General features: G+C 52.9%; 2 protein-coding genes across 5 annotated transcripts in view; one reads left to right on the forward strand and one right to left on the reverse strand.

The window, feature by feature from the left end:
• The window catches only part of Mov10 (Mov10 RISC complex RNA helicase), a 21265-nt gene extending 612 nt beyond the window's left edge, over window positions 1-20653 (forward strand). Inside the window, exons 2-21 of one of the 4 annotated variants that reach the window (XM_013516411.1) lie at window positions 6203-6343; window positions 8182-8385; window positions 8603-8835; window positions 9001-9259; window positions 11510-11644; window positions 12463-12631; window positions 13600-13754; window positions 14024-14200; window positions 14313-14460; window positions 14828-14986; window positions 15225-15328; window positions 15498-15595; window positions 15690-15906; window positions 17724-17841; window positions 18071-18262; window positions 18492-18566; window positions 19547-19672; window positions 19754-19842; window positions 20122-20243; window positions 20303-20653. In XM_013516411.1, the coding sequence (XP_013371865.1) occupies window positions 8213-8385; window positions 8603-8835; window positions 9001-9259; window positions 11510-11644; window positions 12463-12631; window positions 13600-13754; window positions 14024-14200; window positions 14313-14460; window positions 14828-14986; window positions 15225-15328; window positions 15498-15595; window positions 15690-15906; window positions 17724-17841; window positions 18071-18262; window positions 18492-18566; window positions 19547-19672; window positions 19754-19842; window positions 20122-20243; window positions 20303-20454 (2901 nt within the window). In that variant the 5' untranslated portion in view covers window positions 6203-6343; window positions 8182-8212 and the 3' untranslated portion in view covers window positions 20455-20653. Of the gene's footprint in view, window positions 1-379; window positions 478-6202; window positions 6344-8181; window positions 8386-8602; window positions 8836-9000; window positions 9260-11509; window positions 11645-12462; window positions 12632-13599; window positions 13755-14023; window positions 14201-14312; window positions 14461-14827; window positions 14987-15224; window positions 15329-15497; window positions 15596-15689; window positions 15907-17723; window positions 17842-18070; window positions 18263-18491; window positions 18567-19546; window positions 19673-19753; window positions 19843-20121; window positions 20244-20302 lie in introns of those variants that run through there. The other 3 variants (XM_005388961.2, XM_013516412.1, XM_013516413.1) reach the window with 3 other exon arrangements.
• A 359-nt stretch (window positions 20654-21012) lies between these two features.
• Rhoc (ras homolog family member C) lies at window positions 21013-23654 on the reverse strand (the record flags this gene model as incomplete). Its single annotated transcript, XM_005388967.2, is given in 4 exon segments — window positions 21013-21616; window positions 22368-22498; window positions 22858-22978; window positions 23491-23654. Coding segments are annotated over 4 exon segments (582 nt in total). The 3' UTR covers window positions 21013-21442.
• Between the last annotated feature and the right edge of the window lie 3015 nt (window positions 23655-26669).

A 26669-nucleotide genomic window follows, 5' to 3' on the forward strand; every position in this document is an offset into this window, starting at 1 on the left:
CGCGGGCCTGGGGGACGGCGCTGGAGCGGGGCCGGGGAGCCTCGGCGAGGGGCCAGGCCTCGCGGGGCCGCGGGGAGGGAAGGCGCAGCCTGCCAGCAGGGGCTTCGCGGGGACCCCCCCTTGGTTGAGCGGCTGCCGCCTCCTAGTCTAAGATGCGCAAGAGCCCAAAGGCCCGTTGTGGGAGGGAGAACCTCGGGAAGCGCAGGAAAGAAAAACGGCACAAAGTACTTACTCACCGAACCCCCATTAAATTAGCACCTGTGGCTTCTCCATGGAGACCCAGGGCCAGCGTCAGCCTCCTGGAGGCCCCTTTCCCCCTTAGCCGAAGGTAGTCTCGCTTTCCTGCTACCACACAAAGGAAAATCAAAGAGACTTCTGTCAAACGTAGAACTGCGCTTTAAAAACACCTCTAGCAACAGGCTGCTGCGTTGGTCGGAAAACCGAGAAACAACGTAACAGAGATGAACGTAAAGACTTGTGCGTAAATTGGGGAGTGGAAAGTGGGCTTAATCATAGATCTTCTCAAAAAGACTGGGGCTAGCGCTCTACAGGACCGTAAGGGCAAGATATGGCTCCTGTGGTTTTGTGCAGATTTCAGCCTGAGTTAATAGAAATATGGTTTGGAGGTGGGAGGAGGAGGTAGAGATTCTCCATATTGACCAGGCTGTGTCGGGATGCTGTTTTCAGTGACGGACGTCACGTTTTGAGAGGAGCACTAATAGGCTTGAGCAGCATCTGAAGAAGGGGCACAGATGATAAGGCCCCCACACCGTGCTGGCCACTCTGGGGGCTACAAAGCCGGGGAAATACGCAGGCCCAGGAGGCCAGTAAAGGCTGTGGTGTGCATACATTGTGTCAGCTTTTCCATCGTGGAGACAAGATACTGACACCCGCAGTTCATTTTTTTTATTTTTTTCCTGTACCGGGAATTGAACTCACAACCTCGCGCTTGACAGGCAGGCGCTGTGCCGCTGAGCTAAACCCCCAGCCGACCCCTGCAGTTTAAAGGAAGAGTCATTTAACCATGGCACTTGTTTCAGCCGTCCCACCCACCGTAGGCTGGCTCTAGGGCAGAAACAGCAGGATGCACAGGCGTGGCGGGTCCGAGCTGCTGTCTGTGCAGAAAGCAAGAGTTTAGGGGAAGAGTGCCAGGGAGAGATACACCCTCGAAACTGGTTGTGGTGGGCACACCTCGAATCCCAGCTCTCAGGAGACTGAGGCAAGATCAGGGTTTCAAGGTCAGCCTGGACTACATAGCAAAACCTTGTCTCAACACCACCCCCACCCACCCCCTCCGCCAGTACAAGAAAAATGAAAGATTCACTTAAAGACACTCCTGTACTGACCAACCTCCTACCAGCACGTTTGGGTATGTATGAACATCTGCACTCATGAGTACTGTACCCCCGTGACCCACTCACCTCTCCAGGAGCCTCAGTCCAGTCACACTAGCAATAAAGATGAGCTGGCACATGTACAATATGCAGTACTACAAGGTCAAAAGAGAAGGGAGAGCAAAGAAAGCAATTACTGCTAGTCGTGGTGGCATGTGCCTATTATCCCAGCACTCAGGAGGCTGAAGCAGGAGGATTGCAGCGAGTTTCATGCCAGTCTAGGCTACATAGTGAGTTCAAGGCCAACTTGAACTACACAGTGAGACCCTACCTCAGAAAAAAAATAATAATAATAATTATGGTTGGCTCATATCACATCAGCACTTTATATACATGAATTCACCTGTGTCCACAAAGTACAAAGTGGCTCTGAGTACAAGTCAACCACTTTGGCAACAGGATTACCGAAATAGGGGACAGAGATTAAACTCAACTCCAAATACAGCAAAGACAGCTGGGGATTTATGACCAATGAGCAGGCAGCGGGCCGTATATAGGAATTTACTAGGGAAACATCAAGAACAGAGGGATTCTTGTTAAACAGATCTACAGGATTCTTGTTAAAGGCAGACCAAAGATTTACATGTACACCTAAGATTGGAAAGGAGGAACTTGATCAGATAGCAAGAGTGATCTAAGGTCAGGGAGGAGTTTCCTCACTAAGCTGATACAGCAGAATTTTCGCAAATTGAACAAGGCAGATCTAAACCAAGGGTACAGGGAACCCAGGCCAAGGGCTGGAAAATGGGTCAGAGAAGCCTGACTAGTTTGATCAAGGAGTCTTTGTCAGTTCTAAACTAGGATGTGCTACATGCTTCAGTAGTGGGGGAAACCAGCTATGTTGGATTTTGCAGAAAACCATATGTGCTGTATGTTATGGGTAAATCTGGAGATTTTCAAAAGCAATTTTACCACCCCACTTCCTGGGGATTGGAACCTGGGCCCTAGGTAGGCGAGGCAAGTGCTCTACCATTGAACTACACCTCCACCCATTTTCTTTTCTTTTTTTTTTTTTTACTTTGAGAAGTAATTTTTTTTTTTTTTTTTTGTCTTTTTGAGGCAGGGTCTCACTATGCAGTTCAGGCTGGCCTTGAGCTCACTTTGTAGCCCAGGCTGGTCTTGAACTCCTGAGGATCCTCCTGCCTCAGCCTCCTGAGTGCTGGGATTACAGGCGTGCACCACCACGCCCAGCTTGAGAAGTAATTTTAATAGAACAAATATAATGGAAACTTGTATTAAAGGTCTGACTGGTTTAGAAGTCCATCAGTTCCCAGTCCTTTTTCTGAGACAAGGTGTCTCACTGAGTTATCAAGGCTGTACCTTAACCTGAGATCTTTCTGTCTCAGCCTCCTCAGTAGCTAGCTGGAGAACTATAGGTGTGTGTTGCTGTGTCTGGCCTTTTTTTTTTTTTTTCTTTAAAGCGGAATAGGGTCTCACCTCCCAAGCTGGCCTCCGACTTCTGAGCTCAAGTGATCGTCTCGCCTCAGGTAACTGGGACTGTAGATGTGTACCCATGTGTACCTGGCTGTTTACTTAGCCATGGAACCCAGGGCTTTGTACATGCTAGGCAGACAACAAGCATTTCATCACTGAGTGACATCCCCCAGCCCCACAATAATTTTAATTATGTGCACTTGGGTTTTATGCAAAGAGAGGTAACACTTCCTTGTAGTTACTAGAAGATGCTATAGATGGTGGCATTGGCCTTGGCCTTAAAGAACAGAAAATATTTGAGTACAAAGAAGAGGAAAAGCCTCTGGGTTCATACCTATCATGAGAAATGTTTGCTAGGAAGAGAAAAATCAGAGAGGGCGAAGTGGTGGTCATCTGTGAATGTGTCATGATCGATAGTTGTTTTTTTGGGGGGGGTTTTTTTTTTTCCTGGTACCTGGAATCAAACTCAGGACCTTGTGCTTGCCAGGGAGGCGCTTATCCCACTGAGCTATATCCCCAGCCCCGTGATGGATAGTACTGAACTCCAGTGTCACTCCAAAAGACAGAAATAGGTTTTGTCTACATGCTCCTCCCTCAAAGGTAGGGAGATTTCCGTTTGGATGAGAGAACTTTCAGTGTTAGTGTTCGGTGTTGAGGATGGAACCCAGGGCCTACATTTCCTGAGTTTGCAGTTTCATAATTTCTTGAGATGAGTTTATCAAGTCTCTTAAAGGAACCTCTCCAGGGATATAGCTCAGTGGCACAGCAGCTGCCTGGCAAGTGTGAGGTCATGAGTTTGATTCCCAGTACCAAAAAAAAAAAAAAAAAGCTAAGAAAGGAACCCTGTGTGCACAATTATATAAGTTTGGGGTCAGCCATGCCCACCTAGGAGACTTAAACCAAAAGGTGACCAGGTAGATCTCATTAACATATCTGTGCATTGTGGTTTTTGACTCCTTCCTCGGGAAACACCAAGACAACATTAGACCAAAAACTCACCTTCATATAGATGGGCGGAGTTCCGCTGCCAGAGAAAGCCCCTGTTAGGTACAACCCTCCCTCTCACCCCAGAGTTCTACAAATTTACAAAGAAAGCCCACTCTGGCCCTCCAGGCAGTTGCTCACTCTGGCTCTACTCACTCTGCCTTTCTGAAAATGTACTACCCTTAATAAATCACTTTGCTTAGAAAGTACTATCCTTGTCACCCAGTAGAGTTGCTTGCTGACTGTTCTCTTGCTGTGACCCTCCTTGGAAATCTTGGGGAAGACCCAAGGACTGCAACACCAGACACAAGGCAGATCACAGCCACCGCAACCAAAATTCCAGTAACGGAAATACATGTTAGAACTATTTTTGTTTTTGTCTCTAACGGGAATGATACCTCATTTTTAAAACTAGCACTTCCTTACACTTGGGGCAGTTTTTCATACTCTTTTGGTCATCTGGATTTGTTTTTCAAATTTAATGTTTATTTTCCCTGTATAATTGTATTCTTTCTTTCTCTCTTGCTTTTTCCCTTTCTTTCTTTCTCTCTCTCAGCCGGGTGTGGTGGTGCATGCCTGTAATCCCAGCACTTGGGAGGCTGAGGCAGGAGGATCTTGCAAGTTCAAGACCAGCCTAGGCTACAAAGTGAGCTCAAGGCCAGCCTGAACTGCATAGTGAGACCCTGTCTCAAAAAGACAAAAAAAAATCTCTTTCTCCTTCCCTCTGTTCCTCTCTCCTTCTCTCCCTCCCCCTCTCTCTGTCTGTCTCTCTCTCTTTCTTTCTTAACAGGGTCTTGCTGGATAGTCCAGGCTGGTCTCGAACTCACCTTCCTCCTCCTGCCTTGGCCTCTGGAGTGCTGGACTTACGGACATGCACCAACACACTGACTATTATTTTTTTGTCTTAGGTTTTCAGTCTTGGTTAGGAAGTCTTCCCTAGAAGTCTAGATAACTAGATGTATATAATACAAGGGTTGAGACTTTCTCAACAATATTTTTTTTGGGGGGGGGTCCTTTTGAGACAAGGTCTCTCTCTGCAGTTCAGGCTGTCCTTGAGCTCACCTTGTTGCCCAGGCTGGTCTCGAACTCGCAACGATCCTCCTGCCTCAGCCTCCCGAGTTCTGGGATTACAGGCATGCACCACCACGCCCAACAATAATTTAGGGGCTAGGAATTTAGCTCGGTGGTGCATTGCCTTCCTGGCAAGCATGAGGTCCTGAGTTTGATTCCCAATACCAAAAAAAAAAGTATTGTTAGTGATGTTTAAAAAAAAAATTATTTCTTATGGCTATCACCTTAGACCAGAGAGAGATGAATTTGCATAGGAATAAGAGAATCACTTGAGAAGTGTTGAGGAAAGAGCCTCCGTAGAAGATGCAATGTGTGGAAAGATGAGTTGTCTCCGCCCGGGCCTGTGAGAGGTTTCTAAAAATAGAAGGTTTCACCATAAAAGTTTGCTTTTCTCTTCCCTGGAAAGTTGTACAACCTGGCTGTTTGGGGCTTCCATTCTCCGCCCGCCACGTTTGGCTGCAGTGAGGACCTTCCACCCCCACAGCACAGCGTGCGTCCCCAGGTGGTTCAGTCCCACGCAGCCCTTTCAGCTCAGGCCTTTTCAAGGCGCCTGCGCTCCTGTTGTCCGATAGTACAGTTAAGAGGGATGCCTGGTCGTCCTCAACACTGATGACACAAAATGGGACTGAACAGATCGCTGAGATATCAAGATAGCCGTGGGATCTGGCTTTTGTGGGTGTGTGAGTTTGTGTCCCAGCCCACGGGACTTGGGCCATGAAAGACTGAGGAGCCCTGGCGAAAGCTACTGATGACCTCCTGATTTCAGTCGGCAACATCTGATCCTGACACCTGATTTTGAGACTTTTCCTGGGTCTGTTCCTCTCCGAGGGTTTTATCTCTGTTATCTTTATCTCCCTCCCTCCCTCCCTCAGTTGATTATTCTCAAACTACTTAGATTCCCTGAGAGGATCCCAAACACTTCCTTGGTTGTAACTACCACCTGAGGACTTCTCAGTGGTAAGATCTGACCTGGACTATGGCCCGAGTCCTCAACTTCTTACTCATGGACCCAGAACTGCCTCTGAGCACGGGAACCGCCAAACCACCTTGTCCAAATGTCGCGGTCATCTCTACATGCATCTCCTCTTTACCTCCTACCCAAGGGGTAGTGCCCTGAGCCAGCACAGTGATTAGAGTGTGCTAGACTCGTCCCTCTTCCCGGCCTCCTTCCCTCCCCCGAGGGTCACCACCTTCTGGTAATTTACGTTCTGACTATGATGAAATCTGACCCCTCTGCTTTCTCCACCGCTGCCTCATTCCGTTATCTTTTAACCAGAATGTTGCAGTGGCCTTCTTCTAACTGGTCTCCCTGCCTGCAGTCTTGCCTCCAGCAAATCCATCCTCCAGTCCTGATGCCAGAGTGATCTGAAATGCAGATATGATCTTGGCACTCCCCTGCTTAAAACCCACCAACTGCAGTGGTTCTGTAGCCACAGGGTAGCCTCTGCCGTGGGTTGAAAGTAAGTCGCTACTCCTACTGCCACTGTTAGTACTACTACTATTACTAATACCAATACTAGCAATAGTAGCTAACAGTTACTGAGCTTTTTCCCTTACACTTTCAACTGGTTTATTACCTCTTTAAAACAAATCATAGGCTACTCAAAGTTCTCTGAATGGTACTGCTCTCATAGTCCCCGGGGTGAAGGAGAGGGGCGGAGTTCCAAGCAGGAGACACCAGAGAAATGTCCCCAACTTAGCATATGCCTTGGTGAGTGCCCATGCAGATTTAGCCTTGAGAGTTCTAGGGATGGGCCAGGGGTACAGCTCAGTGGCACAGCACTTGCCCGGCAAGCACTAGGCTATGAGTTCGATTCCCGGTGTACACACACACACACACACACACACACACACACACACACACACACACGATTTCTAGCGATTACTACAGTTCTTAGGAGCAAAAATTTGCTTTCACTCCTTGGAAAACATTGAGAGGGGGCTGGCTGTCCAGATCTTGAATATGCCTGCCCAGTATGTCACGTGTGGGAGCGCCTTGGGCTCCACCTGGGTGTCAGGAAAGGGAAATGAGGGACTGCTGACTGTGAGGGTTTTAGGTCTAGGCTTCTAGGACATGGGAGCAAAGATGCATGATCTGGCCCCTGCCCATCTCTGCCTCCTGCCGCTGCTTCCCTTGCACTTCGCTCTCTGCTGCTCCCACACTGTACGTGATACTAAATCATCACTCACCCTTCCTGAGGTCTCCTGTGTGCCAGGCACTGGGCACCAAACTACTCGTGGGAGGCAAGCTGTATTCTCTCCGTATCACTTCCCTACTTACTTTTTTGTTTTGATGCTGGGGATGGAGCCCAGAGCCTTGCAAATGCTAGGCCAGCACTCTGCCAGTGAGTTGCATCCGCAGCCAATGCTGTCCCCATTCTGTGGAGGGAGACAGCGAGGCTCTGAGTGGTGCTAACGCAGACAGATTGGCGGAGCATGGTTCTGACACACCCTCACCTTTGCTCACTTGCAAGGCGTTCTCTCCCCTGCCTGAAACCCACCCCTGCTCCCAGACTGGGCTCAGTGTCCCTGGGAGCCGCAGCAGTGACTGTGCCTGCTCCCAGCCTCACCCTGGAATTTGTAGGGTTGGTCCGAGCGCCCCTGGAGGTGGGTCTGGGTCTCTTGCATCTTGAGATCCCCCAGCATGTAGCGCAGTGTCTGGCCCCTGACAGACCTCTATGTTGGTTGAGTTGACTGAACTGATTTCCACATGCCGAACCTTGAGGTTACTTCCTGCTGACCAGTTTTCCCCGTCTTCCTCTCTCTGGGCACAAGGCCAGGCTATTTGATCTCTGGAGAAGGATTCTTTCCCTTCCTGCTTGGCTTCTTTCCACCTGTACGCTTTGACTCCAGGTGGAAACTTCTACCTGATCGGCTGCCTTGCCCACACTGTGGACACCTCTGCTGTCTCTAACCTCGCACTCCTCCTCCACTGGGTCCCTTATCTACGCCTCTAAATCACCTTACCTAGCTTGGTTGTTTATACGTACATTTTCTTTGTTCCGCGATCCCCACCAATAAAAACTGTTTCTTTCTCCCTGTTCCTCAAGTCCTGCTAACCATCAGCCCACGACTGGCCTTTTCTCCTCAGAAGTGTACAGTCCACAACCTGCTGTTACATTTTGCCTTGGAAGGTCCCATGCTTTTTGCCTTAAGACCCGAAGTACTTCTCCAGTCCCTAGCCTAAGTGTCCCTCCTGTGCATGGCACAGAGTGACCCTCAGGGGCCCGCCCCCAGCCACCCCGCATCCCACTGGCGCTGCCTCCCCTCACTTCCCAGTCTCCTCTGCTTCTGGCAGCTCTGGGACTCCCACCCCTGGCTTCTCCTCCATGCTGTATGGAATGAAGATTGCAAATCTGGCCTTTGTCAGCAAGACTCAGGTCAGGTTCTTCAGCCTTGACCGCTGGGCCGACGTGCAGTTGCCAGAAAAGAGGAAAATGAAGCTGGGGTCGGATATCAGCAAACACCACAAGTCACTGCTAGCCACAATCTTTTATGACAGGTGTGTGGCGCATGTGCTTGTGCACGCACGGCGGGGTGGGGGGGTGCTGTGGTAAGTGCCCACGTGGCTGGGGGAGGGGCGGGGAATTGGTCCGGGTGGGGTGGGTTTTCCGAGCAGAGCTGGTACCTTGCCAGCCTCTCGACCTTGAAACTTTCCAAGGGCAACCTGCAGTCCAGGCCCTCTGTCCCTGCCACCCCTTGACTCCTGCTCTCTTCAGGGCTCAGTATCTTCACGGGAAGCATGGGGTGGATGTGGAAGTTCAGGGGCCCCATGAAACCCAAGATGGGCAGCTCCTTATCCGCCTGGATTTGAACCACAAGGAGGTGCTGACCTTGAGGCTCCGGAATGGAGGAACCAAGCCTGTTACCCTCACGCATCTCTTCCCACTGTGCTGGACCCCCCAGTTTGCCTTCTACAATGACCAGGAACTGCCGTGCCCACTGGACCCTGGTGAGTGGTTTCCAAAGGAAAGACCCCTTAGTGGGCAGGAAACTTGCCCTGGGCAGGCCCGGGCTTGGGAAAGCGCCCTGTTGCTGTCCAGGGGGTCCTGCCCTGGCGTGGGGAAGTGTCTGGGGTCCCCACCCCACCTCCAGTCACTCAGCCGTCGTCCTCCAGGTGAATGCTACGAGCTCCACGTCCACTGTAAGACCAACTTTGTGGGCTACTTCCCAGCCACAGTGCTGTGGGAGCTGCTGGGCCCAGGAGAGTCGGATTCAGAAGGTGCGGGCACTTTCTACATTGCCCGCTTCCTGGCCGCCGTGGCGCACAGCCCGCTGGCTACACAGCTGAAGCCTACAGCTCCCTTCAAGCGCACCCAGATCTCTAGAAACTCAATGGCGACCAACCGGATAGAGGAAGGGGAGAGACCTGACCGGTAACTGTTCCTCCAACCCCACTCCAGGCTGAACACCTCCTGCCCAGGACGGTGGGGCCTCGGGTAGACCCCAGAGCCCGGAGCCAGAGCGCCTCTCCTGCCTGAGAGTTCGCCCTCCTCTGGGTCTCAGACACCTTTCCTGTGTAGGGAGCAGGTTGTAGGAGAGCGGCAGATCTGAGGAGCGTATGAAAGATTTCTAAATTTTCTCTTTTAGTATTTTTGCTGTGTGATGATCAGGCAGCCCATTATAAACATCTCTCCCTGGATCGATTGATTGATCGATTGATTGTGCTTCTAGGTTTAGAACCTAGGGCCTCATCTATGGTGGGCAAGTTCCCTACCTCTGAGCTAAATCCCCAATCCTTTTTTATTTTATTTTATTTTATTTTTTTTTTATTTATTTAATTTGTTTTGTTTTGTTTTTTCCGGTACCGGGAATCGAACTCATGACCTTGCGCTTGCCAGGCAGGCGCTGTGCCACTGAGCTACACAGTCCCTATTTATTTATCTCAAAAATAAATATGTTATGTAGCTCAGGCTATCCTTGAACTCAGCTGTGTAGTCCAGGCTGGCCTTGAACTTGTGGCAATTCTTCTGCTTCAGCCTTCCGGGTGCTGGGATTACAGGCATGCACCACCATGCCTGGCTCCCAACGCTTTTTAAATTTCATTTTTCTCTGGCAAGCACAAGGTCGTGAGTTTGATTCCTGGTACCAGAAGAAAAACAAAAAAATAAACAACAAAAAAAAAACGTAAATAAATTTCATTTTCAGGCAGGTTCTCACTAAGTTGCCCAGGCTGACCTTGAATTTGAGATCTTCCTACCTCAGCCTCCCATGTAGCTGCCAATTATAGACATGTGCCTTTGCGCCTAGATTCTTTTTTAATTAAAAATTTTTAGTGTTGCTAAGGATAGAACCATGGCTTCATGAGTGCAAAGCATATCCTTTACCACTGAGCTATATTGCCAGCCCATTCTCTCTTTTTAAGCAGCATTATTGAAATAACTCACCATACAGTTAACTCATTTTACAAATGCAGCCTGGCATGGTAGTGCACGCCTGTAATCCCAACACTCGGGAGGTTTAGGCAGGAGGATCATTGCTAGTTCGAGACCAGCCTGGGCTGCAAAGTGAGCTCAAGGCCAGCCTGAACTGCATAGCGAGACCCTGTCCCAAAAAGACAAAAAACAACAACAACAACAAAAAAAAATGCAGTTCAGTGGTTGTTAATGTAATCACAGATATTTATAACTATCATCACAGTCAGTTTTAGAACATTTCATTATCCCCAAAAAAGAGACCCTTCACCTATCACCTTTCATACCCCACCCTCACCCCCATCCCTAGGCATCCATTCATCAGGTTTCCATCTCTGGATTTCCCTGTCCCAGAGACTCCATGTGAATAGACTCCTGTGTGTACATAATATAAAACATGCAGGAGAAACAGTTTATGACGTGGCAAGAAGGAGGCACGGAGCAGCAAGCCTGTCTCCCTTCTTTTCCCCTTCTAGTCCATCCAGGCTGTGAGGTTACTGATTGGTGCCACCTGCACCCAGATCCATGCTAGTCCCATTTAGTTACAAGCCTTTAATCCCTGGATCGCACACCCGTGATCCAGCCACCTCTCAAGAGCCCCACCTATGAGCTCATGAGACTTTGGGGAACATCCAGATACAAACCGTAACAGCATATGATCAGACCCTCACGGTGAGACCAGCATGCTCTTTTTTTTGTTAACAATACATATGTATAAAAAGTACAAACTTGGGGATGGTGGCACACACCTGGAAACCCAGGCTGAGGCAGGATTCTGAGAGTTTGTGGCCAGCCTGGGCTACATAATGAGTTCAAGGGCAGCCTGAGATCCTGTCTCAAAAAAAAAAAAGACAATTTGGAAAAAAGTCTGGAAGGCTATATATCAAAAAATTAGCAGTTGTCTTTGATGCTAAGAATGTAATATATTTATTTATAACCTATTACCTGAGTTTTCCTTTTAGTGAACAAGTATTTCCTACATAATATTTCTTGAACATTGCCAAGTACCAGGCTTTCCACAAAGAAGAATGGTCCAGGCTTGGAAACAGAAGCTGCATGAATTAATGAGCTCCATACCTGTAGACGGAGGCTGCCTGCCACCTTTCCGCAGTCATATTATAGAAGGCCTCATGTATCCTGCACCGAGGGTCATTCCCAGAGTCTGAAGTGACAGGTTTCCGGGTTTGTGATTGCTTTTCCTCTCCTACCCAGGGCTAAGGACTATGACCTGGAGCTAAGTATGCCACTGGGGTCCTACCACCCACCACACCGCCTCAGGCAGCTGCTCCCCATCCTTCTTCAGAGAACAAATACCTTCACTGCCCCAAAGGAGATTGCCGAGATCAAGTATGTGCCACCCCTCTGCACCCCGCGCTCTTCCCTGTCCTGGATCTCTTCCTGTTGCTGGTGTTTGTGTCCTCAGCCTCCCAGGCTGTTCCTTCATTCCCTCACTGAGCATGCTCTGTGCTAGGTACTGTTCGAGGTGGACCAGTCCAACAAGGGCCTTGCCCACTCTCGGGAGGACAGGGATTCACGCACTTAAAATCTCTTTCTCCCTCTCTCCTTTCTCCTTCCCTACCTGTTTTCCTCTCCTCTCTTTCTCTCTCCTTTCTCTCTTTCTGCCTTCCTCCTCACCTCTTCTCCCTTCCCCCTTTCTTTCTGCACTGCTAGGTATCGAACCCAGGATCTTGGACATTCTAGGCAAGTGCTGTACTCTATAATTTCTTAGAAACTTTATTTTATAATTTCATGTAGTGACGAGTGCTAGAGAGAACTAAACAAATCTAAATAAACTAAAACTAAAGCAGAGTAAGGGGCTGAGTAGTTCTAACCTGTCTGAGAAGGGGACATCTGAATGGAGGACCATTTGGGTGAGGTGAGGGTGTGGGTCATGGAGGATCAGAGGGAGAAGGTTCTGGCTGTTAGGATCCACAGAGCAAATGTCGAGTCACTCCTCAGGTAGGGGCAGGGATATTCAAGGAAGCAAGAGCCAGCGCTCCCTTCCTTGAGGCCTCTTCTCTACCCTCCTGGTCTTCCCTGCTTCCTTATGCCTTCATAGTTCCAGGACTTCAGAGGGGAGAGGGGGAGGTGCTCCCAGGCACAGGGGTTGCCTGAGCCAACCTCTTCCTGCCCCGCCCACCCCACTCCCCAACCATCCCTGCCAGGGCCAAGCTGGAGACGAACCTGAAGTGGAAGAACTATGAGGTGAAGTTCCGGCTGCTGCTGCACCTGGAGGAGCTACAGATGGAGCATGACATCCGGCACTATGACCTGGAGTCCGTGCCCATGACCTGGGACCCCGTTGCCTGGAATCCCAGGCTGCTCACACTGCAGGTCAGGGCTTAGATCTGGTGTGGGGGTGGGGCAGGGAGTGGAGGTGGGGCTCAAGTCAGCCCGCTGGTAGGTTGGCAGGACGCTTGCTTACTGTAGGGAAAACGTAGAAAAAGATGAAGTGGTTCCTGTCCCAGAGGGTTCAACAAGGAATGTATGTCTTGTGCCCTAAAAGTGGTGGCAGGGTAGGGGGTTGGGGTTTTAATCCAGGCCTTGCTACCTCCAGTTATGTGGCCTTGGGTAAGACACTTGCTCCCCGCATCCCACCCTGACCCCTAGATCGGCGATTTAAGTCCAGGGCCTTCACACTAAGCTACTAAGTTTTTATTTTGAGACTGGGTCTTATCAAGTTGCTAAGTTCCCCAGGCTGGGCTCAAACTTTCCATCTTCCTGCTCAGCCTCTCAGAGTGCTCGTATTACAGACTTGCGCTGCCACACCCAGTGAAACACTGTCTCTCAGTCCGAAGTTCCTTATCTGAAAAGCACAGAGGTGAAAGGATAATTCTTCAAGCGCTTTTGAGCTCTCAGATTCTGAATGTGTACACCTAAGGCCAGAGTTACCCACAAGAAGATACTTCACACAAGTACAGGTGGGGAGGAAGAGAACAGGGGCAATCACAGGAAGTGAGGTTTTTTGGTTTTTGGTTTTTTTTAGGAAGTGAGCTTTGAACAAGATTTTAAAGTCAGTAGGACTGCAGTGAGCAAGAGGGCAGCTGGATGGGCTGGGATGCTGACTTCTAGGTCCTGAAATCCTGCCTTGCGTGTTTTGGATTCCTGGGCTCAGCGCACCTGAGCAGCTTAGGGAGACTTGCCTCCTTCCTCTTTCCTTGACTCTAGCCCTGTTTGGGGGAGAGAAAAGAGGGATGCAAGGAGGCGTAACTCCCCAAATCTTGGGTTGGAGGGCCAGAACCTCAGTCCTCAGAGGTCCGGAGAGGCTGGGATAGGAGCCTGCTCCTGCGCACGCCCTGCAGGTTCCCGGCGTGGCTGAGAGCCGCCCCTCAGTGCTTCGGGGTGACCACCTGTTCGCCGTTTTGTCCTCTGAGGCGCACCAGCAGAGCCCCGTCACCTACAAGGGCTTTGTGCACAAGGTGGAGCTGGACAGTGTCAAGCTGAGCTTCCCCACAAGGTAGGTGTCGGGGAACCCTGAGCTGCTAGAATGGCCTCAGCTGTCCCAGGCCCGGGGAGTGGAGGTGTTTCTTCTCAGTGACAGCCCAGGCACAGAGCAGGAAGCTTTTCTTCAGGGGGCCCCGGGCTGTCAGAGCAGCTTTCCTCTCCTAGCGAGCTTTGTGCAGAGGTATTGGAAAGATGCACTGGAGTAGAGCGGAGGGAGATGGTCCGAGATGTATTGCCCCACACGCCTAACCAGAGGTTTTCCACCTCTCCGCCTGCCAAAAGCCTCCTGAACCGCTTTGTGGATGGACTGACCTTCAAGGTGAACTTCACCTTCAACCGCCAGCCTTTGCGGGTCCAGCACCGAGCCCTGGAGCTGACAGGGCGCTGGCCACTGGGGCCCCTGCTCTTTCCCGTGGCCTCTCGTGGAGTCCCTCTGCTGCCCTCAGATATGAAGCTCAAGTGAGACTGGGCGGGTCTCTGGGGCTCCTGGGTATGGGAGTAGGGGATGGAGTAACCGAAGCCTCTGAGATGCTGGATGACTTGAAGTTTGGATTCCCGGCCCCTCTGCCAGGCTGTTTGACCGGAGTCTGGAGTCGAACCCAGAGCAGCTGCAGGCCATGAAGCACATTGTTATGGGTACCACCCGTCCCGCCCCCTACATCATCTTTGGGCCTCCAGGCACTGGCAAGACCGTCACGTTAGTGGAGGCCATTAAGCAGGTGAGGCCTACGTGTAAACCTGGCCCCTACACTCTGACTCTCCAGCACTGAGCACTTGTCCCCAAGTTCTGATGCCCTTCAGGTCCCTGAATGTTCTGAGCAGCCATTAAAAGAGGAAGTGGTGAGCTAGGGTCAGTGTTGAGCGCAGCTGTGCAGGTTGGACACTGCATGACTCTTGGAATCACCATTTACATTTCAGTCATCATAGACTTGTACTGCAGCAGTTATCCAGCAGGGGTGGGGAATCAGAACTTGCTTGTACGTCACTGCCTCCATCCGCTGTGGGAGGCAGATGCTGCACTGACCCAGGCCGAGTCACTGCACAGTCAGGAAGCTGCCTCCCACACCGTACTTCTCTGCGCCTCAGGTGGTGAAGCACTTGCCCCAAGCCCACATCCTGGCCTGTGCTCCATCCAACTCGGGGGCTGACCTTCTCTGCCAGCGGCTGCGTGTCCACCTGCCCAGCTCCATCTACCGCCTCCTGGCCCCCAGCAGGGACATCCGCGTGGTGCCGGAGGACATTAAGGTACAGTGCAGAAGGAGTGGTGGAGGCGCAGGGAGCTGCTGGGGTAGAAGCGGGCTGGGAACGTAGGAGCCCTGGTTACTTCCTGTGTGACCTCGGGTGGGTCAGGACCCCTCTCCGGGTCTCAGTCTCCTTGTCTGTAAAGTGAGAGGGGTGGCTAAAGTATTTTTGGTGGCCCAGAGCCAGAGCAGTGCTCAGAATGGGTGCCCCAAGCTGACCCTCCTCCCTTGGCAACTCACAGCCCTGCTGTAATTGGGATGCCCAGAAGGGGGAGTATGTGTTTCCCGCCAAGAAGCAGCTGCAGGAGTATCGCGTCTTAATCACCACCCTCATCACTGCCAGCAGGTGGGCAGTGTGTGCCAGTTTCTGGATTGTTAGTGTAGGTGAAGGGGTGCGGGCTGGGGAGGTGGGGAAGGGCTTCTGCGGGGTGCACTGAGGGGCCAGTGTGGGTAAGCACTCGGGTTTGGTAGCTGGGAGCCTCGGTGTGACTGTTGCCCGGCCTGACACCTCCCAGGTTGGTGTCGGCCGAATTTCCCACCGATCACTTCACACACATCTTCATTGATGAGGCTGGCCACTGCATGGAGCCCGAGAGCCTGGTGGCCATCGCAGGTGAGGGGGTCAGACGGGTTGAGGCCCACTGCACTCCTGAGGCTTTGCGAGGTCCCACCACCAGCCTTTTCCCCCACACCGCCCTGCCTCCCAGGACTGATGGAAGTCAAGGAGACCGGCAACCCAGGAGGGCAGCTGGTGCTGGCGGGAGATCCTCGACAGCTGGGCCCTGTGCTGCGTTCTCCACTGACGCAGAAGCATGGGCTGGGGTACTCACTGCTGGAGCGGCTGCTCACCTACAACCCTCTGTATAAGAAGGGCCCCACCGGCTATAACCCCCAGTTCATAACCAAGCTGCTGCGCAACTACAGGTACTCCTGGGGCCTCACTTCTGCTGCTGCCCATGCCTGCACAGCTCCTGGGTAGCCCCGGCCGCAGGATGTGCTCTGCATGCCCGTTGCGTAGAGGCTGTGATGCAGAAAGACTATAAGGCGGGAGGTCAGAGGTCTCCTTTCTAGCCCCATCTCTGCTGCTTGTCTGTGTGACTTCGCAAGTGCCTTCATGCTTGGACTAGTTTTTTTGGCTTTCTGTCCACTGGGGGTGGTTGGATACTAGGATGTGTCTGGTGTGGGTCTCAAATAAAATTTCCAGACAATCCAAGGAAGAATGAGAAAAATAGGGGAATAGTTTTTGTTTTTAGATGGAGTCTCTGTATGTAGCCCAGACTGGTCTTAGACTCCTGGGCTCCCGTGATCTTCCTGTCTCAGCCCCCCAAGTAACTGATACTACAAGGTATGTCCTGGCTTATATACTTCTTCTACTAAATGACTTCGGACATCAGGAATCCTTAGATGAATATCAGGCTATCACTAAGTGTTTAGTAAGTGTCAGTTATTATTTCATTGCTTCTCGTCTTTTTGGATTTGTGTGTGTGTGTGTGCGCTTTGTCTTTTTAAGATAGGATCTCACTATGAAGTTTAGACTGGCCTTCAACTCACTTTGTAGCCCAGGCTGGTGTCTAACTCACAGTGATCCTCCTGCCTCAGCTTCCTGAGTGCTGGGATTACAGGCTACAGGTGTGCACCATCACACCCAGCAACATCTTTTTGGATTTAACATATCAGATAAGTGAGAGATGATAATTTGTTTTTGGATTGTCCTAAGAATGGATTCCTAATTTCTTGGTTTTTAAAAGTAATTTGGACCCAGGTCTGGTGGCTCACAAATAATACTAGAGCTTGGAAGGCTAAGGCAGGAGGATCTAGAGTTCGGGGACAGCCTGGGCTACATGGCAAATTCAAGACCAGTCTGGACTACATGGCAGGTATGGTGGTACATGCCTGTTGTCCCAGTGTTAGGGAGGCTGAGACAGGAGGATAGAGTTCGAGGCCAACTGGAATACACAGTGAGGTCAAGCCAGCCTGAACTACCTAGACCCTGCCTCAAAAGAATAAAAAAATAGCCGGGCATGGTGACACACGCCTGTAATCCCAGCACTTGGGAGGCTAAGGCAGGAGGATCCTTGCAAGTTCAGCACCAGCCTGAACTGCATAGTGAGACCCTGTCTCAAAATGACAAAAATAAAATAAAATAAAATAAAACAAAACAAGCAAAAAAGAGGTAAGAGGATCACAAGTTCAAGTCCAGCCTGAGCAATTTAGTGAAACTTTGTCTCAAAAAATTTCTATAAACAGTGGGGAAGACTGGGTATCCTGGCACATTCCTGTAATCCCAGCACTCAGGAGGCTAAGACAAGAGGCTTGCTACAAGTTCAAGGCCAGCCTAGGCTACAAAGCAAGTTCAAGCCCAACCTGAACTGCATAGCAAAACCCTGTCTCAAAAAGGCAAAATAAATAACTAAAATAAAATGGTAGGGGATAGCACTCAGTGTGAGGGCTCAGAGTTCAGTCCCCAGTACCACAGATATTTTTTTTAAGTGCCCAGTACCACAAATATAAGTTAGTAAATAAAGTAAGTTGGCTGGTCCATGAAATCCAGCTCTGTGGAACCACATTTGATTCAGCTTTGTGTGGTCGCAGGGCCTGGCAGCAGACGCTGTCGCTGAGTGCTTTGCTGTGCAGGGAGCAGGAGTGCAGCAGGACAGTGTGCATGGCTCCAGGACTGGGATGCCCTGGCGCAGAACAAGCAGCTCAGTCCTGGGCTTGCTTTTCCTCCTCCTGCCTCCTAGGTCTCATCCCACCATCCTGGACATTCCTAACCAGCTCTATTACGATGGTGAGCTGCAGGCCTGTGCGGACGTGGTGGACCGAGAACGATTCTGCCGCTGGGAAGGTCTGCCTCAAAAGGTGAGGCTGTGCCTCCACAGGTAAGGCTGAGCCCTCGGGGCTAGGCTCAGGCCTCAGCCCTGAATCCCAGCTTCCCTCCTCACTGAAGGTGCGGGGCAGGAGGAGGCTGAGTGGATGCTGTGGGTCCCTCCCTTGTCACCTGGGCCTAAGCCTTATTTCCTGGAAGGGTTTGGAGGTGGGGGGCAGGTAGGGAGGTCTGGCTGAGGGTTTCCTCTGACCCTGTGCCCAGGGCTTTCCCATCATCTTTCACGGCGTAATGGGCAAAGATGAGCGTGAGGGCAATAGCCCGTCCTTCTTCAACCCTGAAGAGGCTGCCACGGTGACTTCCTACCTGAAGCTGCTCCTGGCGCCTTCCTCCAAGAAGGGCAAGGCGCGCCTGAGCCCCCGAAGTGTGGGCGTCATCTCCCCATACCGGAAGCAGGTCAGGCTAGTGTGGGACACCCCACCCCGCCCCACAGTGCTTCCCTAATAACCAGGCCAGTAGGCAGAGCCTCCGGGCCCCTCAGCTTGTGCTGGCCCTGGATCTCTAAGGATCTCCAAAGATCGAAGCTGTCCCTTCCCTCTTTGCCCCTAGTTTCCTGATCTCTTGCCTTGTTCCCTCTTGCCTCGGGGTGATGGCTTGAGAGAAAGGCACCTTTCCCTTCCTCCAGGTGGAAAAAATCCGTTATTGCATCACTAAACTTGACAAGGAGCTGCGGGGCCTGGATGACATCAAGGACTTGAAGGTGACACACCGCTCCACATTCACTCCCTGCCTTCCGCGTACCCCTCTCCGCCCCATTTCCAGCGACCTCAGCTTCTGTGCTGCTGCTCCAGTCCGACCCATGTCTCTGTCCCATCTCTGCTGCCTCGGGACAGAACTGGGGCTCTCCCCAAGCCTCTCTCTCCTAGATATCAAAACTTCTATGTCTGGGATGGGATTGGAAGCCTGTGTGTTTAACAAGCACCCTCATCATGTTATTCTTGTGATCTCACAGGTTTGAGGCCTCTGCCCTGAGGGTGAAGTCCAAATTCCATGGCCTGTCTCCACCTGTGATATTGTCCCCCCACCCTGCAGTAGCTGGCTGCTTTCTCTCCCTGGGGTGATGTTTGCGACACCGGATGCAGCTAAAAACCACCTGGATTACTTTTAATACTGCCAGTGCCAGGGCCCCACCCAGCCGGTTAACACGGCTATCAGGGGACCAAGCCAGGGCACTGGTATTTTCTACAGCTCCTGGAGTGATTCTGCTTTGCAGCCAGGGCTGGGGATCTAGCTCAGTGGCACAGTGCCTACCTGGCAAACACAAGGTCCTGAGTTCGATTCTGGGTACCCCCCCGCCGTACCTCCCCAAAAATTGTTTGCTGATTTGCAACAAGAGTTGAAAACTGTTGTACAGTTTAGAGCCCTCTGCCTTGGAAATTCTGATCAGGTCTGGGTTAGGGCTCAGGGCTGTATATAGTCTTAACAAGTTTCACAAGCCTTACTTTGAGTTGCCACGTTCTCTGCAATGCTGTCTGAAAAGTGGCTTCATCCTTAAGCTTTCCACCTCCACTGCAGCCACCTGTCCTCTCCTGGCACCCACTCTGCTGGTCTCCAGTGCCGAGTAACTTCTCTGTACCCTCCTTGCAGCTCAAGTTCCCTGGGGCAACACTTGGCCCTGTGGTTCGCCCCCCCAACACCTTGTATACATCTGTTCTCAGGTCTTGCCTCTCTCTGCTCTAGGTGGGCTCCGTGGAAGAATTTCAAGGCCAAGAACGCAGCATCATTCTCATCTCCACCGTGCGAAGCAGCCAGAGCTTTGTGCAGCTGGATCTGGACTTTAATCTGGGTTTCCTTAAGAACCCCAAGGTCTGAGGGCTGATGGGTAGCAGGAGCTCTTCCGTCCTCCTCAGGCCTTTCCCTTGTGTGACCCTGCCCTTCTTCTTCCAGAGGTTCAACGTGGCTGTGACCCGGGCCAAAGCCTTGCTCATCGTAGTGGGCAACCCCCTCCTCCTGGGCCATGACCCTGACTGGAAAGCGTGAGCATTCCCACCCCCAAAACCACAAAACACCCCCAGAACCGCAAGCCCCAGCCTAGCACACACACAGCTTTATTAAGCAGCGTCTTACGGTGCAGTTCATCCTTAGATGGGTCATCTTCACCACACCCCCGCCATGTCCGTGAGTGATTGACATTCTGAAATTGAACAACCATGGCTCAGAGGTGGCAGGACTGAGGCTGGGCCTCCAGGCTCCACTCTAACTCTTCTGCCAGGCCCACACAGCTCCATGTGCGCCAATGCCCTTGTACCCCACAGATTCCTGGAGTTCTGTAAGGAAAATGGGGGGTACACTGGGTGCCCTTTTCCTGCCGAACTGGACCTGCAGCAGGGACACAATTTACTCCAAAGTCTGAGCAAGCTCAGCTCTTCTACCTCAGGTACGGTTGAACAAGGGTGGGCCAGGTGGGAACAGTGCCAGGAGGTGTAAAGAAAACAGAGCACACTTCTTTCTGCCAGGGGCCTGTGGTCGAGACTGCCTCCCCCATGAGCAGGCCAGCGAAGGGTGCCTGTCTGTGCAAGTGGAGCCGGAGTGGAGGAACGAGCTCTGAAGACACGGCTGCCCACCCTCTCACACCGTCCGAGCCTTAACCCCCTGCTGCCTGACCCTGAACCAGAACCCGGCTAAGCTGTCCCTCCCAGGGATGGGGAAGGCTGGGGGACAGAGTTTACAACCAAGCCATTCCACCCTTTCTCCTGCTGTGGAGAAGAAAGCTGCTAATGATTGGGGGAGGGGAGAGGAAGAAAAACTGAAAACAAAACCTTGTTCTATACAAAAGCCTCTTGCTCATCTCCTCAGCTTGGCCCCAGCTTCCTGCACACCCAAACTGACCTTGCAGGAGGGTGAGACTCACACCCGGCCCTGGACCACACCCCCTGGAAGCCCAGAGGAGGAAACCCAGTGGGCTGGAGAGCCACCCACAGGTTTCTAAGTTTAGCCCCGGCTGCAGACCACTCCCCTCACCCGCCTCCTAGGCCTAGAGCCAGGCATGACCTCATTCTTAGCTCTGAAACTCCACCCTACCCTGTAGTCTGGCCTCTGCAGACTGGGGGACCAGCCTGGCAAAAACTTGGGAATGTAAAGAGAGATGAGACTCCAGACTTGCAGCCAAGACAGGGACGAGGAAAGAAAGACAGGAAGCTGCCACACACGTTGGAACCTGCAACTTTTATTCATGCCCCCAGCCAAGTGAAAGCACAGAGGCCCCTGCCCAGAGCAGAAACCCCAGTCCCCTACCCTCGACCTCCTGCGAGCCAGAAGTATATAAAGTGCTGGTGTGTGACTGTTCTCTGGGGAAGGCCAAAGGGAGCAGGTGCCCCACCCCTGGGCCAAGGCTGCAGGGGCAGGGCCTCTGCTCAGGAAGGACAGGGCACCGGCCTGGGCCTGGTTGCCAGGGAGAGGGAGGAAGGGAGGGCCCACCACCACCTCCTCGGGTGAGGAAACTCAATGCAGTCCTGGGCAGGAGGGAACTGAGAAGAGTGCCTTCAGCACGGCCTGCTAAGGGTGCAGTTCGGGTGGGTGGGTTACTCGTACACCCTTGTGAAGGAAGCGGGGCAAACCAGGGAGGTGAGGGGGACCTCAGAGAATGGGGCAGCCCCTCCGGCGCTTATTCTTGCGGACCTGGAGGCCGGCCCGAGTAGCCATCTCGAACACCTCCCGAACCCCCTCCTTAGTCTTGGCTGAGCACTCGAGGTAGCCAAAGGCACTGATCCGATTCGCCATGTCCCGACCTTCCTCAGATCGAACAGGCTCCTAAGACAGAAGACAAAAGGTTAGAGGCACCTCACCAGGACACCCCTAAGTGCAGAAACTCCTGCCCGAACCCACAAAGAACCCAGACCCTCAGCCACTGCAGGCAGGGATCTAAATGCATGTTTGCGTTGGAAATTCTCCCTAGTCTATGCCTTGCTCACTACCTGCTACGGCACACACTTCTCACTTGTGAATGACTTCCAACTCCTAACTGACCTCCCTACCTCATTCTTCCAGTCTAGCTACCAGGATATTTTTTTCTAACTTGCAGACCTGAGATGTGCCCCCAGCTAAAAATCTCACCATAACTATCCTTCCAGGATAGTCTCCCTTCCACACCCTGGCAGCTTCCGTAGTAAACTAGACCTCTGGCTGCAGAGCCACTCAGCAAGGCCTTGAGTGGGGCCCTCGGGGCTGCCTCCCAGGCACTGACAAAGCACAGGCTCACACCCCACAGTGCATACCACAAGGGAGACTTGAGCTGTCTCTCTCAGGACAAGGACCTTCTTACTCATTTTAGTAGTCCCAAGAATGAAGGGAAATCCCAAGTGACCTTGGACAAGTCACTTCATGGTCTGATCATTACATCAGGCCCTGGGGGCCCATCTGGTTCTTAACCAGATGAGAGTAGGAGGTAGATGTCACCGTCACCTCTGACCCCAGCAGCTGCCTGGAGAGAAGCTTCCTTTCTCCTAGTGTGCGACCCTCAGGGCACCCCCCTGCGGGCTCCCCTGTGGGCAGCCGTGCCCACCTGCTTCATCTTGGCCAGCTCTCTCCGGGTGTGCTCGTCTTGCCTCAGGTCCTTCTTATTCCCCACTAGGATGATGGGAACGTTAGGGCAGAAGTGCTTCACCTCCGGGGTCCATTTCTCTGGAATGTTTTCTGCACAGACAATTCCCAACGGGTATCAGTACCTCCATTTACAGGAGGGGACCCCCATCTTCCCACGGCAGTCTCAGGCTATTCAGGCAGATGGTCCTTTCTCTTTTTTGGTACTGGGAATCAAACTCAGGACCTTGCGCTTGCCAGGCAGGCGCTTGTGCCACTCAGCTATATCCCCGGTTCTTGGATGGTTCCTTTCGCAGCAGACCCCTCCCCAGTACATCCTCCAAAAGGCCACAGTTGCCAAAGCCAAGGAGATGAGCAGGGCCTGAGTGTCCCTGGCATTCCCAGTCCCACAGCCTCAGCCTTTGAAGGTGGCTGATGGGAGGGGTCTCCATCCCTCCCACCAATGCCCTCACCCAGGCTGTCCGGGCTGTCGATGGAGAAGCACATGAGGATGACATCCGTGTCCGGGTAGGAGAGAGGCCGCAGACGATCATAGTCTTCCTGCCCCGCAGTGTCCCACAGAGCCAGCTCCACCTGACACACAAGGCCAGTGAGTAGCTGACGTGAAGGCCCTAACCCTGCCACTCAGAGGTCTTCTCTGAAACCACTGATGCTGTAGGGCCCCTGAGCATCCGTCTGACCACTTGCTATGTGTGAGGCATTGTCACACAACAAACTAGGTGAGTTAAAAAAAAAAAAAACCAAAATGCATTTGATCTTTGTAGAGTAGTATATAAGTTGCCATTGTGAGCACATTTTAATTTTCATATGAACACTTTTGGGGAAGTGTTCATATCACCTCCATTTTGCAGTGAGGGGAATTTAAACCCAGGAGCAAAGGGACTTGGCCCAGGCTACAGAGCCAGGATGTGGTAGAGCCAGGAGACACACTCAGGTTTTCTAAGACTACACTAGCACTTCCCAGCTTTCATAGGCTCCAGCACGGAGAGTGAAGCAAGGATGTGCACGAGTGGGAGGACATCCTGTGTCCCTGGACAATCGGGGCAGGGTTCCAAGGCAGATAGGAAGGGGTGCTTGGCCTTTACCTGCTTCCCATCCACCTCTATGTCTGCAATGTAATTCTCAAAGACCGTAGGGACGTAGACCTCTGGAAACTGATCCTTGCTGAAGACGATGAGGAGGCAGGTCTTCCCACAGGCACCATCCCCTACAATCACCAGCTTCTTTCGGATCGCAGCCATGGCTGGGGCTGGCAGAAAAAAAGCAGCGGGGATTTGAGGAAAAGCTAGCGACTCCAAAACACTTCTCTCAAGCTCCCAAAACATCCCTGGAAACCCAGCACCCAGCAGTGGAAGGGAAAAGAGGGCAGCTTGCTCAAGCATGTTCTTGCCAAGGACCAACTCGGTAGGCAGCAGACCTTGAAGTTCCTAATCTGTGGGTCAGGGACAAGTCTTTGCTGGGTTAGAACACACCAGTAGAGAAGGAAGAATAACACATTTTGGAGCTAGAACACTTGAGTTTTGATCTCTTGCACTCAATCTGGGGACCCTGGATACCTAGAAAGAGGTGCTCAGGGATGTCTCCAAAAGAGCCAGCCTCTGCCTGCTTGGCATATCAGGCATTAGGATTTTTGACACATTTAAAGTTTACTAACCACTACGGTGCATTCTAGAACAGGCTGTCCCTCAGCATGTCATGCCTGCATAGTCATAACTGAGGAGTCCCTCTCCAAGACAACGGAGTAGCAGAACCAGCTCCAGGTGGTGGGCGGGTAAGGGAAAGAATACTTGTACAGACTGAATATCCCGCACTGCGTTGGACATTTTAACAAACATTACCTTCCTCAGACTTCAGACACCTGCTGGGTTAGGGTAACTTACATTCTGGGAAACCAGGACTCAGGCTTAGACAAGTACTTGGCATCTGGCACATAGGTGGCAGGGTTCAGATCAGAACTGTATGCCTCAAGAGCCTGAACCTTTTCTGCATGTCACCCCAGCGGTAGGAAGGAGAGCAGAAGCAGGGAAACCCAGACGGAGGGAGGGGCAGCAGCCAGCCCGCTTCCCTGACCCATCCACCCAGTCTCAAAGGCTGGGAGTCACACAAAGAAGGCTCAGTCCTGGCAATGCCCACAGCTTGCGTTTGGGCAGCCCGCCTTCCTCTCTCCTTCCTCCGGGGTCTGGCAACAACACTGGGTCACTCAGCCCCTGGCAGGGGACAATAACCACACTGTAGGGAGCCACACATCCAGCCCAGCAGAGTGACTGAAAATAATCCTCTGGGCGATCACCTCCACCCACTCTCCAGGACAGCCCCCTTCTCCCTCTACCCAGCTCACTGCTGGGCCCTGCCCACCCCTCCCTGTGACTCAGGGCGAGGAGTCAGCTTCTGGGTGAGCAAGTGTCCCTCAGCCCCAGCGACAGGAACCAGCAGTGCATCACACCTTCGCAGCTTCCCTTACTTCCTCCTTCCCTGGAGGGGGAACTGACCTCCAGCTGGCAGGGATTCCCAGGCCTACAGCCTAGGAGGAAGAGGGCGCGCCCTGGAGCTGAGCTGCAGTCAAGGCTGTTGGGAAGTGGGGAGGGCTAGAGCCTGGGCGGGGAGGAGCCCCCAAAAGAAGAGACAAACGAGGCCCAGTGCTACCACCAACCAGGCCCAGAGCGGTTCAGAAGGGGACAGTAACCTGATCTCTGCCCAAAGCCTGGCTTTTTTCTTTCAGTCCCACATCCTGTCAAGCTAGGCTGAGCTCCCCTACTCCCCACAGCCACCACCTCACACCCGGGCCTCCCTGCCTGGAGGGGTGCAGAGTACTGCAGCCCCGGGCTGCTTCCCTGACAGCAGGCTCCTGGGTGGCCCTCCCTCCACACACGTTCACAAAACTGGGGTGTGGGGGAACAGGACTGGAGTCAAAGAGTTCACAGGAGTTGAGAGTACATACCGCACTCTCCCCACCACCGAGGGTCTCTCCCTCATACCCCAAAAGGCAAGCAAGAAGGCACTGCCCCTGCCAGGAATCCCCTTCAAAAGGGATACCCTGGGAAGTTCAGCCAAGTGACTGACACTAGGATTTCTTCCGACCATCAGTTCAACTGATCCAGCCGTTCCCAAGCCAGGGCGCCCCCAACCTAGGCTGGCCAGGCCTGATGGAGGGCAATCACTGCTGTGCAAAACACCAGCCACTTGGGCACGCGTACACCACCACTGTCCCCTAGCAAGGCAGCTGGCATAGGTGGTGCCAGGCAGAGGTACACAGGAAGGGACCTGGAATCCCAGCTCAGAACACTTTCCTTACTGCTCTGGTTGGGTCAAAGAACAGGCCAGGCCACTAGGCCCCAGGCCAAGATGGCACGGACAACAGCTCCCTGTAAGCAGCAGCCCCGGAGGAATTGCCCCACTGACCCGGACAGGGGCAGCCAAACCCCACGGGGAGCCTGGAATGGAGCCTGGGATTTGTAGACTCTTCTCTAAGACAAAACACTGTGGAGTCACTGGCCCTCCCCTCTAATTCTCTCCACTTTCCAGACGATCCAGGGGGGCCTGGACCCTGCTCGATCCCCTGAAGGCCAGGGAAGGAATCAGTCTCCTGCACATCATTCTTTGTCAACTTTGAAGCCAGAGGGAGGGAGGGACTCGGCCTCAGATCCCTCAGCCCAAACTCCCAGGATAATCTCTATGCTGGCTCGAGAGGAGAGAGGTCTTACACACGTACACACACACACACAGGGTCCTTTCAGGTCCCGCTACCCCAGGCAGACCCCGAGAACCTTCTAGGGCTGTGTCCAGACCCAGCCAGGCAGTGGCAGCCCCCACTGGTCACACTCCGCCCCTGTTCCCGCCATCCCACCCTCTGGGCCTGGGGGTTCCCACCCCCACCGCACTCCCGGTCCCGTCGGGGCGCCCGGGCTGGGAGCTGGAGCGTCTGGGCCGGGCCCCTCGCGGGGATCCAAGTGGTCCCCTTGCCCCGCGGGGGAGGTTCCGGGAAGCGGGGAGCGGAAGGGAAGGGGCTCAGGTCGGGGCATCAGGAGGCGAGAGGCCCTGCCAGGCAGTTCCGGGGGTCCCTGGCTACCGCCCGGAGAGGGGCCGGGCCGGCCGGACCCCCGCGCAGCGCGGACGCCGCGTCCAAGGGGAGAGAACGCGGCCCACAGCCGGGACGAAGCCCCCTCCCGGGCCGCGCGCGGGGGAGAAGGGGAAGACGCGGGAAAGCACGCTCCGGAGGCGAGTTCCAGGACGCCCCCCGCCCCGGCCCCCGGCCCGCCCGGCCCGG

Source organism: Chinchilla lanigera, unplaced genomic scaffold (assembly GCF_000276665.1).
Source record: "Chinchilla lanigera isolate Chin_1 unplaced genomic scaffold, ChiLan1.0 scaffold00034, whole genome shotgun sequence".
Taxonomy (NCBI): Eukaryota; Metazoa; Chordata; class Mammalia; order Rodentia; family Chinchillidae; genus Chinchilla; species Chinchilla lanigera.